The sequence below is a fragment of the Pristis pectinata genome, chromosome 21 (assembly GCF_009764475.1).
Source record: "Pristis pectinata isolate sPriPec2 chromosome 21, sPriPec2.1.pri, whole genome shotgun sequence".
Taxonomy (NCBI): Eukaryota; Metazoa; Chordata; class Chondrichthyes; order Rhinopristiformes; family Pristidae; genus Pristis; species Pristis pectinata.
Window position 1 is genome coordinate 31,675,283 of NC_067425.1, and position 13,688 is coordinate 31,688,970.

The 13,688-nt window shown below is 39.9% G+C and overlaps 1 protein-coding gene across 11 annotated transcripts in view; it reads right to left on the bottom strand.

Annotated features, from left to right (window-relative positions):
* The window catches only part of LOC127581137 (NADPH--cytochrome P450 reductase-like), a 77,399-nt gene that overhangs the window by 18,301 nt on the left and 45,410 nt on the right, over window positions 1-13,688 (bottom strand). For all 11 annotated transcript variants that reach the window (XM_052035161.1, XM_052035160.1, XM_052035170.1 and 8 more), the window contains exons 5-9: window positions 13,035-13,184; window positions 12,061-12,185; window positions 11,044-11,133; window positions 7,314-7,412; window positions 2,519-2,635 (exon numbers count right to left, since the gene is read on the bottom strand). In XM_052035161.1, coding sequence (XP_051891121.1) covers window positions 2,519-2,635; window positions 7,314-7,412; window positions 11,044-11,133; window positions 12,061-12,185; window positions 13,035-13,184 — 581 coding nt within the window. The remainder of the gene's footprint in view (window positions 1-2,518; window positions 2,636-7,313; window positions 7,413-11,043; window positions 11,134-12,060; window positions 12,186-13,034; window positions 13,185-13,688) is intronic.

Sequence of the window (13,688 nt, forward strand, 5' to 3'; positions counted from 1 at the left end):
CATTCCCATGGACAATGAGGACTCAAAGAACCTAGCCAACGGTTCAGCAATCTCCTCCATTGCCTCACGGAGCAGCCCGAGGAATATTCCGTCAGACCCCGGGGACTTATCTGTCTTAATATTTTCTAACAGCTCCAACACATCCTCTCTCTTGATATCTACATGCTCTAGAACAGTAACCTTACCAACACTGTCCTCAGCGTCATCAAGGCCCCGGTGAACACTGAAGAGAAGTATTCATTGAGAACCTCACCCACTTCCACAGCTTCCAGGCACATCTTCCCACCTTTGTCTCTAATCGGTCCTACCTTTACTCTAGCCATCCTTCTGCTCTTCACATAGGTGAAAAAAGCCTTGGGATATTCCTTAACCCTACTCGCCAAGGCCTTTTCATGTCCCCTTCTTGCTCTCCTCAGCCCCTTCTTTAAGTTCCTTCCTTGCTACTCTATATTCCTCATGAGCCCTATCTGATCCTTGCTGCTTACACCTTATGTATGCTGCCTTCTTCCTAACTAGTTGTTCCACCTCTCGTCACCCATGGTTCTTCCACCCTGCCATTCTTTCTCTGCCTCACCGGGACAAATTCATCCCTAACATCCTGCAAGAGATCCCTGAACAACCACCACATCCCCATAGTACACTTCCCTTCAAAAATGTCATCCCAATTTACACTCGCAAGTTCTAGCCTTATAGCCTCATAATTTGCCCTTCCACAATTAAATATCTTCCTGTCCTCTTTGCTCCTATCCTTGTCCATGACAATGCTAAAGGTTAGGGAGCAGTGGTCACTGTCCCCCAAATGCTCACCCACTGAGAGATCTGTCACCTGACCCAGTTCATTACCTAATACTAGATCTAATATGGCATTCCCTCTGGTCGGCCTGTCAACATACTGTGACAGGAATCTGTCCTGGACACACTTAAACTCTGCCCCATCTAAACCTTTGGGACTAAGCAGGTGCCAATCAATATCTGGGAAGCTGAAGTCTCCCATGATAACAACACTGTTATTCTTGCACCTTTCCAAAATCTGCCTCCCAATCTGCTCCTCAGTATCCCTGCTGCTACCGGTGGGCCTATAGAATACTCCCAGTAGAGTAACTGCTCCTTTCTTGTTCCTAACTTCCACCCATACTGACTCTAGAGAGGATCCTTCTACATTATCCACCCTTTCTGCAGCTGTAATAGTATCCCTGACCAGTAACGCCACACCTCCACCTCTTCTCCCCCCCTCCCTATTCCTTTTAGAACACTGAAATCCAGGAATATTCAATATCCATTCCTGCCCTGGTGACGGCCAAGTCTCTGCAAGAGCCACAATATCATGGTCCCATGTACTTATCCAAGCTCTCAGTTCATCACCTTTATTCCTGATACTTCATGCATTTAAGTAAATGCACTTTAGCCCATCCACCTTTCTACTTTTATACCCTATACTCTGATTCTCCTTCCTCAAAGCCTCTCTACATGTTAGATCTGACTTTACCCCATGCACTTCTTCCACTGACCTACCCCTCCAGTTCCCATCCCCCTTGCAAACTAGTTTAAACTCTGCTGAACCACACTAGCAAACCTACCTGCAAGGATATTGGTCCCCCTTGGGTTCAGGTGTAACCCATCCACTCCGTACAGGTCCCACCTTCCCCAGAAGAGATCCCAATGTTCCAAAAACCTAAAACCTTGCTCCCTGCACCAACTCCTCAGCCACTCATTCATCTGCCATCTCCTCCTATTCTTACCTTCACTATCACGTGGCACTGGCAGCAATCCTGAGATTGCTACCCTTGAGGTCCTGTTCTTCAGCCTTCTGCCTAGCTTCCCAAACTCGCTCTGCATTCCTCTTCCTACCTATGTCGTTGGTACCAACATGTACCACGACTTCTGGCTGTTTTCCCTCCCGCTCAAGAATGCTGTGGACCTGATCAGAGACATCCCGGACCCTGGAACCTGGGAGGCAACATACCATCCGGGATTCTTGCTCACGTCCGTTTCCCTGACTATTGAGTCCCCTATCACTATTGCCCTCCTCTTCTCCTCCCTTCCCTTCTGAGCAGCAGGACCAGTCCCTGTGATTGATTCCTGGGATGAGGGCTTTGTATTATGAGGAAAGATCAACTTGAATAGGCCTTTACTCTGAGATTTAGAAGAATGGTCCAACGGGAGGATACTTCACTGGTGGGATGGCTAGAAATGGGGCACAGAATAAGGGCTTTTGGGTTAAAGGGTAAGCACTTTAGACTTAAACATGGAGGCAGCTTGTGAATCTTTAGAATTCTCTTCTTCACAGGGCTTTAGTTGTTAAGTATATTTAAAGTTGAGTTAGTCAGAATTTCAGACTGCAGGGAAATCCAGCATTAAGGGATTAGGCAGAAAAGAGGCACTAAGAACAAAGGAGATTAGCATGATTGCATGCAAAGGCAAATCAGGCTTGTGGGGCCAAACAGACTCCCCCTATTAAAGTTCTCATTTCTCATTCAGCAGCAAAAGGGCACCCACATACCTGAAGTTCTCACGTTACCTTATCTTTGAGCCACTGATGTCCAGCTCCAAGTGCATGAGGTGCCGCTCCCCTCCTTTATTCAGCTTCCGATTTTCTGTCACAGGTGCCAAAAATGGGTTCTTGGCATCAAAAGGCCTGAGGTGGACATAAAAGTTTTGATGAAAAACTCAGTCTAAAAAGAACATGTTCATATGTTATATGGGAAGAAAGGATGCCAGGAAGACTGAATTTTCAAACTGCATCAGTCCAGCTATCTTCTGATTTAAGCAATAAATGTTACTCTCCCCTCTCTTCTTCCTATAATCAACAGGCTTTTAGAATTCAAATTACCCTAACTTGTGGCCAAATTTTGTTTTAAAAACTTACTTAACTTTTTCTACAATCACATTAGTGTTCTTCAATATGGATCTTACAATCTTAGCTTCTTGGAGCAAAAAAATAGATCATTCATTGTGCCTGTGCAGATCTATCCCACTCTCCAATTCATCGGCTGTGGAATCACACTTTGCTTTTCCTTACCCAAACATGTATCGTCTTTTGAAAGCCACTTTGAAAAGTGATTTGAATATCTAGCTTTTCAAATTGCCTCAGAAATACATTGCTCTACCCATTGTTTTTCTTTATACCACCACCTTATTCTGCATTGGTTATTGCTTTCCTTTGTAATATCTCAACGTACTGTTGTAACGAAATGATCTAAATGGATGGCATGAAAACAGTTTTTCCACTGTATCTCTATACATGTGACATTAACAAACCAATTTAACTTACCATCACCTTCAATAGATCTATTTAAAATTCTAAATTGAGGAGCAGTGCATCAGTTAGGACCACAACAAGAAAAAACACAACATTGTTCGACTTGTCTCAATTAGCACTGGTTAAATAACACATAATATTTTGTAACAGTGACTCATTTATCAGGAATCTGCCAGTGCAATTCAATGACAGACTGAGCAAAATAGATTCTCAATGCCTTCCAATTCAGTATTAAGACCTGCAACACTCCAAAGTGTCAGAGACCAAGGGGAGACCAGATAGAAGTTTATAAAGAGAGGCATAGATATGGTAGGCAGCCATAATCTTTTTGCCAGGGTAGAAATATCAAATACCAGAGACCATAGCTTTAAAAAGGTGAGAAAGGGAAAGTTTAAAAGGTGATGTATAGGGCAAGGTTTTCTTTGTACATAGAGTACTAGTGTGCTGCCAGGGGTGGTGGAAGCAGATAAGGTAGAGCATTCAGAAGGCATTTAGACAGGCACGTGAATATGCAGGGATGGAGGGATATGGATCAGGTGCAGGCAGAAGGGATTAGTTTAATTTGGCATCATGCTCAGTACAGACATTGTGGGCCGAAGGGAATGTTCTTGTGCTGTACTGTTTTATGTTACAACATCCCACCAAGGGATTTTAATCTACACTTCAGCTCAATAAAGATTAGGGATATAGCAGTTCACAACTTGCATAAGAAAAGCTGAATGTGACTGAAGTGTGGATGGAGTTACATGTACATTTCTAATGCAACCAAGGTCTAAAGTCTGAAATTCTTGATGCAAAAACCTGATACTTCAGAAGAAAGTGTTCAAAAGTTCAGGTAAATTGGGTTTCATATGCGTTATTCTGGAGAATCTTCAAAAAGTGTGAATTACAGTACACCCTTATAAACATGCTAGTGTTACATCAGCTATTTTATGCAGAGCCATAAAATGTTTTGGCTTCTTGACACAACACAAAATCAAGTTTTAATCTTAAATAGTCTCAACCTCTACATCACATTCACTTTATAGACCATAATAACTCTGTGCTAAAATAAAACACTGAGAATTTAAGAGCATGTCAAAGACTTTCAGGGCTTTGGGTGGTGTTAGCAGGGATATTAGTCAAGGGTGTGAGGAGCTCAACCATCCTAAGTGCAAAGGGATATATATATTTATTTTAACATGCCTTGGCTTAATTCATTAAGATAGCACTGTACTCAGTATTGCATTAAATACCAGCACAGATCACGCGCTCATTGAATGGGCTTGAACTAAACTGTGCTACTAAATGAAGTCAATGGGCCACATTATTGCAGTTTTGCTTTCACGTGCGAGACGTACATTCCACATGCTTCGTTCAGTTTATCAACATGATCAGCTGTCCATATACCAGAATTAGCTTCAGTTTTCATACTGCCAATTCAATAACTAACCTTTCATCTAGCTGTATCTTGTCCTTAAGGATAGGCAGCAACACGTCCGCCACAATTATCCTCAACACTGGATGCCCCAAAAGGCTCTGTTCTCAGCCCCATACTCTCTACACACAACTGCATGGCCAGATTCTGCTCTAACTACAAGTTTGCAGATGATGCCACTGTAGTGGCCTGGATCTCAATAACGATGAGTTGGAGTACAGGAAGGAGAGAGAGTCTAGTGGCATGGTGTCATGACAACCACCTTTCCCTCAATGGTGTTGAGGGTTGAGAGCTTCAAGTTCCTTGGAATAAATGTCGCCAATAGCCTGTCCTGGTCCAACCATGTGGATGTCACGGCCAAGAAAGCACACCAGCACCTCTACTTCCTCAGGAGGCTAAAATTTGGTATGTCCTCATTGACATGGCAACTGCTCTGCCTGAGACCGCAAGCAACTGCAGTGAGTTGTGGACACAGCTCAGCACATCACGGAAACCAGCCTCCCCTCCATAGACTGTTTACACTTCGCTGCTTAGTAAAGCAGCTAACAAAGACCCCTCCCCACCCTGGACATTCTCTCTTCTCCCCTTTCCCATCAGGCAGGAGAGGCAAAAGCCTGAAAGCACGTACCACCAGGCTCAAGGACAGCTTCTATCTCGCTGTTATAAGACTATTGAACGGTCCCCTTGTATGGCAAGATGGACTCTTGACCTCAATCTTTCTCATCGCCTTACACCTTATTGTGTACCTGCACTGCACATTCTCTGTAACTGTAACGCTTTATTCTGCAATCTGTTACTGTTTTCTCTTGTACTGCTTCAACGTACTGATGTGATGAAATGATCTGTATGGATAACATGAACAGGTTTTCACTGTACCTCAGTACATGTGACAATAATAAACCAATTTCAAATACACTAGTGAAGGATAACACTAAACTAAATTCTCTTCCTCTTCTCATTTAAAGTAGTGCAGTTGGGGGGAGCTTCAAGTTATTGAGCTCCACTTCCATGCCTGATGCATAAATGCTAGGAATACAATCACCAGTGGAAGTCACATTAGATGCTAAATTATTCACAAGATATTATTCAAAGATTTCAGGAGACTGTGCTGAAATATCTCAATACACAAACAATCCACAAGACTACTTTGTAACTTCAGTAGGGCCACATGTAATCAATCAGGTTTTTCAGTTCAAAGGATGTCCTCAACACATTTAAAATGTGAACTGTATGGAAACAGCCAGACCAAGACAGGTGGAATAGATAGAGCTCCTCTCCCATTTGTTTTTGGGCAGAAGGAACTGAACAACTGCAGGAGTTACAAGGGTCAAACACAACGTAACTGCTAAATTTACATTTTAAGAACATAACTAGGAGGCAGCCATTCCACACTTTGTGCTTGCACTGGCACCGAAGATAATGGCTTACCTTTCACCCAAGCGTCACTTTCCTACACTACAGCCATATTTCTCAATTCCCTTAGCATCCAAAATCTATCAATCTTGAATATACTCTGTGACTGAGCCTCAAGTAGGAAATTCCAAAGATTCACTAGTCTCCATGAAGAAATTTCTTCTGTTGTCCAACTCCTTATTTTGGAACTTCACGAACCCTGGTCTCAATACCCCAGCCAATGGAATCATCATCCCCATATCTACCCAGTCAAACACAAAGAATTTTCTACATTTCAGTGAGATCACTTCTCATTTTTCTAAGCAGGAGTATAGGACTAGCCTGCTAAACCTCTCCTTATACGACAAACCAACCACCTCTGGAATCAATCTGGAGAACCTTCACACACTCCCTTAATTGCAAAGAAGGGAAACCAAATCTGTGTACAATATTTCAGATGCAGTCTCAGCAGGGCCCTACATAATTGGAGCAAGGCATCCACTCAAACTCTCTTGTAATAAATGCAGTTATCTTTCAGTGATTCACATGCAATGTCACCAGGGTCCCTCTGAACACCAACACCTTTCAATCTTTCTCCATGCAAAATACACATTTTCTATGAAAGTGAATCAGACTTTTCCCCATTATCCCATCTGCCATATTCTAACCCATTCACTTAGCCTGCTTATGTCCCCATGAAGCCTCTCTGCATTGCCCTCAGTTACATAGCTTTGAATCAGCATCAAACCTTGATCTCCTCACCCAAATCGCTGACAGGTTCTCACCAGCAGTTTAGATTTTTCTATGAAAGAAACAACGAGCAGATTTCTCTCAAAAGAAAACTTTGGGCACAAAGCAACACCTGTAAAGCAAAGTTTACCTCAAATTGAGCACAAGGAGTTGAAGGTGATGGTAAGGCAGGAGCATGGATCAACCAGATTTCAACACTTAAAGAAACCCAACCACAAAAACTAGTTTTGTTCATAGGGTAACAACAGTTCAAGATGTTTGTAACCATAAGATCATTGTGGAATCACTTCTGTTGCAAGCTATGATCCAACATCTCCATGACATGCTGCACCAAATTAAATCAAGTAATGATAACTGATGGGTATAATTTGGACAGCCAGTAATCTATTGTTTGCACTGAAACTAGGATTACTGTTTATGAAATTACACAGAAATAACAGCAGCTCACTTCATTGCAAAAACAGTAATAACTGTGAGATTACAAAAAACACTCACGGTTTCTGAATTTCATAAGCTTTGAGCCGTCCCATTTCTCCAGTGTAGACATTATTCATGTTGATGTCATTATGCAGCACCAGCTCATATTGACGAATACTGCAGAAAAATAAAAAAAGTGCATGGTTATCTTATTACAATATTGTTTATTGTAACAACACAGATGGTCCAAAGTTGAACAGATAATCCATAACAACTTCTGCTCATAACCAACAATTTACATAATGCAAGTGTGCAATGGAAACACATGACATATGTGCAGCGTGGGTGGAGAGAGTAGAGTGAAGATACATGTGCTTTAGCAGTTCTCTGTATCTCTTAGATATTCTTTATATTCCAGGCACAACTTCAGTTCGAAGAAAGAATCTATAAGTACATTCCGTTTGGTGACAAGGAGAGAAAGGATGAAATTACATGAAGGAAATAGAACAGACCAACTCAAGCAAGATAAATTATCCTACAGCACTGATGACCACAACAGCAATTGAGGCAATGCTGCTTAATACAGCTGCAGCTAACCTTAAATGACCAGGGCCAAGAGTCTCAGGTCATCTCTGCAGAAAGGGGAATGGGACGGTGAGAGACCTTTGGGTAAATACTTTGGGAGAGGACCAGCAATTCTTTAGAAGAACAAGGCTGCAGATACTGTGCAAAAAAGATTACTCTGACTACATTGAGGTACATCTTTGTACGTGTGAATATTTCAGCTTGTTCCTAGACAGTATGGAAATGTAGTAGAGGAATAGTGAAAATTGATGGTAATGGCAAAAAAATTCACCTGCACAAAATAACACAGTGCAGGAGCCAAGGAAGCCATTTTAATTGAAATAGGTTCAGAAAATACAGATTATCAAATCTTCCCAGGCAACAAAAGAAAAAAGGAAAGGTGATTTGTTTCATGAAGTGATGCAAAACTTGCAGATCATTTTAAGCAAAAGCATTCCAACTACAGAGAAGTACAAATTTGAAACTAGAATTCAAAAATAATATAGTCAGCTAGTACATTGCCTTGTACCTGGGCAATAGTAACAGTAGTATCAACACCGCAACCATGTCACTTTATTAGAATACATGCAGCATGAAACACTTTTTTAAATATAAAAGGCTTAACCAATAAGCAAATTTGATTAACGTTACTGAATGCACAGAATCATAGAAACTCACATTTGACCTTGCAAGTCATCGAAGAACCCTGAAAAATTTTGTCCAGTACAGGAAACAAATATGATTGTAGTTAAAGCAATAGCAAAACTATAGATTTCAAAGAAGAATCTGAAGCCCACGGGCAAGAATGGCACAAGTTGTTAAATGTACAGATCATCCCAAGGTTAGGGCAGGGTTCTGTTCCTGTGAACTATTCGTAACCCAAGCAGTCTACAAGGCAGAAATGTGGTCATGAACCGGGTTCACAGGTGGCAGAAAATGCCAGAAGCCCCGCAGTAATGGGCAAATCCATTCCGCTAGTCTCCCAAGTGCTCGTATGTATGGGCTGTACGCAAGTCAGACATTCGTAACCTGGGGAGGACTTGTAGCAGGAGCCTTCTGCAGTTGTCAATTCAAAATGGTGAAATATTTTAACTATCAGATGAAAGGGCACCTATCTTCAGTGCAAGTTTAAAACGAAAATAGTTAGCCAAAGTAACGTTGGTGCAATTCCTTTACAAAGTAGTTCCTGCAATAGAAAAGTTGTATCAAAGCCAGTGAAAACAATGGTGCTTCTGACAATGTTAGGAGACAGAACTTCAAGACAAAAATATAGTTATATGGTCAGTTCATCAAGATAGCAACAGATAATTAGAAATGAATAGTATATGAATATTTTAGGCCAGATGAAATATTTAATGAAATACAACGGACACCAAGTAGAACTACCAGTAGTTGTAGCTGATTACATTAATTGAACATTGTTGAAAAGCAAAGGTACATTCACAGAACTGAACTAAACTAGAGAGGGGCTTTTTAAATAAAAAACTCTCAGACATACTATCGGAAAAGTATGCAGAAAGGCTCCAAGGATACTAATACACATATTACAGGTTGTAATGGCCATATTTCAATTAAGCCAGTAAAAATCAATCTACTTTAAGTCTCGCCCTGTCTCATATGCATTAACTATCTAGGTGGAGCAAGAGCAATGAACACAAAATACTGGAGGAACTCAGCAGGTCAGGCAGCACCTATGGAAGGAAATGAACAGTCGATGTTTCAGGCTGCGACCCTTCATCAGGACTGAACTTGATGAACTCTCTGCCTGCAATGTCGACTGTTCATTTTCCTCCATAGATGCTGCCTGACCCATTGAGTTCCTCCAGTATTTTGTGTTAGTTGCTCCAGATTTCCAGCATCACAGTCTCTCGTGTCTAGGTGGAGCAGGAGTTAGTCAAGTTTGAACAGCTGTTAAACCAACCAAAGATCCACTAGGCAATACCAATGGTAGGATCGTCTAAAGCACACAAAAACGTTTGACTGCGTGACGACTACAATGTGACATTAAACTGTTCATTGCCAGTTGCTGATTAAATTAAGTACCTTAAAGGATTCATAGGCAGAATTGGTAGAAGACAGTTTTCATTAAACTGTTATATGTGAAGACAGTTGATTGTGGATAGACAGACAATATCTGGCAGTCACTACACAAATGCCTGTATTCCTACACAATATTTTCTTATGGTTTAAAATGTCTCCGAAGATCTTTTGATGTACAGACATTCATCTATGCAATAAAGATAATGTACTAGTAGCCAGACGTACCAAATAAGAAAACCTTGGAAGAGTCCACTTTAATGTAAAGCCCAAAAAAATGTGCATTTGTACAGAAATTATTTTTATCTTGGGCAAAGAGTAAATGCAAATGGATGGAAACCAATTAAGTAGAAGCCAACATGAAGGGAAATAAAAACCTCAAAAACTCTGCAGGTCGTATCATTAGATCAGATGCTGCAGCACAGATCAACGAGAATTGCTAAAATAGTACTTTAAAACAATTATTGCAACAGAGCAAGTTTAAATTAGATATTGATTAGCAAACCTTTGCAAAATTTAACCTGTGGTGGATTGTGGCATTATTCCATAGTTGGCAATGATGCAAGATTCTACCAAATTGAATTGAGTGACACTATCCTCAACTTTAACATAAATTCCTCTATCAAAGAGACTCAGCAAACTTGCAGAGGTTAGATCTGAGTATACGAATCACTGTTTCGGAAAGTGTAAAGCAGTATGGTTTAAATGCAAGGCAAAACAATATGCACAAATGCACATGTAATTGGAGACGACATAGCTGTCTCTATTTCTCTTGGTGATTTGTTATATTCCAGGCATCACATGCAGTTAGAGTTACTCAAACACCACAATATGCTGTCAGGGATGCAGCTGATTTTACATCACATCATTCGCACTTATCACCAGTGACGGCAGAGTGTACACAAGTTAGCATCTTGTAAAATTAAATGTCAGTATTTAGTAACAACACAAAATAGAGCAGTTGAAAGGTTCGTAAAGGTCACATTAATGACCATTGGCAAGAACTATCATTAGAGTAAATAACAGTTCAATAAGATGAATATCCTGAAGCAGAATAATTGTATGGGTTCACAGATTGTTTAGAATGCAGGAGTAAAACCCCTAAATCTGCTGACTAGTTTTAATCTGTTCTCCATGGTTCAGTTCTTTCTACAAAACATTGGCATATTAAGAATTGGCCTAAGAAAATTCTTAGTGGGAGACTCACCTGGAATCATCACCAGTGGCTTCCACCCCAAAGTACTGACAGACCGCTGGCCAAAACTGTTCCCGCCACATAATGAAATCCTCCTCCAGGCTGAGAGATTTGAAAACAAATTCCAGATATATCATTATAAATCAATGCCAAAGTTTATGAATTAATATTTTAGAATTTAGACATGTCATGGTATGCCCCAAATAAATACCATGCTGTGTAATATGTTTTAGGTTTGCAGGTACCTAGTAGTGGGAGAATACAAAAGCAAACAATGGCAACACTGAATATCTATAACTTAGTCCTGCATTTCAGAGCATGCACCTTATTACCCCACCTTCAACATTAAAGAATGAACTACTAAACCACACACATCCCTGGACCCTTACTTGTTTTCTAATCAAGTCTTTTAGCCAAATTTGATAAGGCAAAGCAATGCCACCTGAAAAGTCAATTCCACTCACTGATTTAAATAGAAATGCAATCAACCCACTGCAATATATTAAGAATATGAATATAGTGTGATATGGAGGACGAAATTGTGCCAGCTAAGCCTAGTTTTTGGCATGTCAACATGCCACAAAGATCACAACAGAAGGACGCGATCTGGTGCAACCTCTAACATTAAAGATCTGTGTGTTCAAAAGAACGAACAGCTCAACTGTTCAGACTTCATTACTTAGTCTCTGCTCAAGGTTTTATCACTGCTTCACTGGCAGCAACAAATCAAGATACAATTGTCAAAGCCTTAAGTTCAATACCTTGGATTCAGCCTTGAAAGAGTTATTCCACGTTGTGCTAATTTTTTAAAAAAACATTTTAAATGTCAAGAGTTCCCGTCTCCAAGCATATGCAGCAGCATTCCAGGATAAAACCTCGAATATGGACCAATATCATAGCAAGTGACCATATGCTCAGTTGAGCTAATTAAATCCTTTACTCTTTTTATTACAACTAAGAAACCCTGACAAGAAGAGCATCTTCTATGAATGACATGTTCATAAAAGGTTTTTGTGCAATTACACTCACTTGCCATCATCATCTCCCAGACCAAGCTCAAAGATCCTTTCTGCTCCCAACTGCTCCATTCTTTTGTTTACATATTTTCCCATTGCATTAAAGTGTTCGTAAGTTTTATTTCCAAGCCCAAAGACCTATGAGAAAACCAATTTAAATTATTTTTTTCAGACTGATAACCTTGAATATACAATTTAATAATATTCATTGACAACAACTGATTATCGACAAAATGTATTTTAAAGAGTACACAATCAATTTACTCAGGAATCAGTCTGCTTCAGGAGCAGAGAAAACAAACAACAGTAACTACCGAAAGAAATTTTCCATGTAAATAGTTGGTAGTAGACAGTTACATATGAATTGTGCACATAAAAGTAATTTTAACTATTTGAAGTAGTGTAATCACCAAATATGACCGAGAAGGCAATTACCCTCAACCTATCCAACCTTTCCTCATAACTAAATCAAGTATTCTTTGACCATCATGGTTACCTACTCAAAAAGTGGAAAAATGGAATAAAGAAAAAGACATGGCTTTCCCATAAAGACACATTGACCGTCCTTAACAAATCATTCTAAGTGAAGGTTTATACCATGCCCCAGAATTGCTTTCAATACTTTGCCCAGTACTAAAATTAAATAGTCTGGCCTGTAATTAAATTTTTTTTCCCTCCTTTTTTAGACAGTGGTCAAACATCAGCAATCTTCTAATCCCCCAGCACCTCCCCTCTAGCCGGGGAGGATAGAAAAATGGTCAGAGACTCCAAAACTATCTTCCTTGTTTCTTTTCACAGCCTGGGATATTTCGTCGAGACCAGTCAATTTATCCATTAAATAACTTTATTCCATTAAATAGCTTTAAGATTTCATGCCCTTTTATTTAATATTGTTTTAATACAAAAGCAATACTCTAAAGTTATCTGATTAGGGCATCACAAAAGGGTTTATAAACTGCAAATGACTTCCCACCCCATAATACTTACTGCATATTTTACACCAGAGAGATCTGTGTCAGTCTCCTGCATCCAATCATAGAAGTCTTGTGCATTGTCAGTAGGATCTCCTTCTCCATATGTGGCCATACAAAAGATTGCCAAGGAGTTTTCTACTTCAGTAAGTCGACTTAATTCAGACTGAAAGGAATAGAAAATTGCATCCCAATATCAATTATAAAATACAATTAATTGCAATTAATTCAGGACAATATAAAGTCTATTTCACAACCATTGGATTACTAACAAAGTACAACTACTGCCACCAATTTATAGGGGGAAAGGTCTCACAAGCACCAAATAAATAACCAAACTATCTTTGAAGGTACTAGCTGAGGGCAAAATGCAGTTAAAATTTTCTTGCATAATACACTGTGAACTTTTCCATTATCTGAACATACCATGACCAAGGACAATATTTATTCTTCAATCTAAAACACAGAGTTTGTGGGTTTCATTGCTTGCAAATCAACTTTGTCTCTTACAACAATGACTTCACTTCAAAAATACTTCATTTGCTGCAATATTTTTGAATTCCAAGATTGCAAAAGTTCCTGGACCGCAATGAATTTCTCCTTATCCTGATGTGATTGCACCTCTGCACACGTCAACTGTGCTACACTGAAGTGTTAGTCAAGTGTCCTG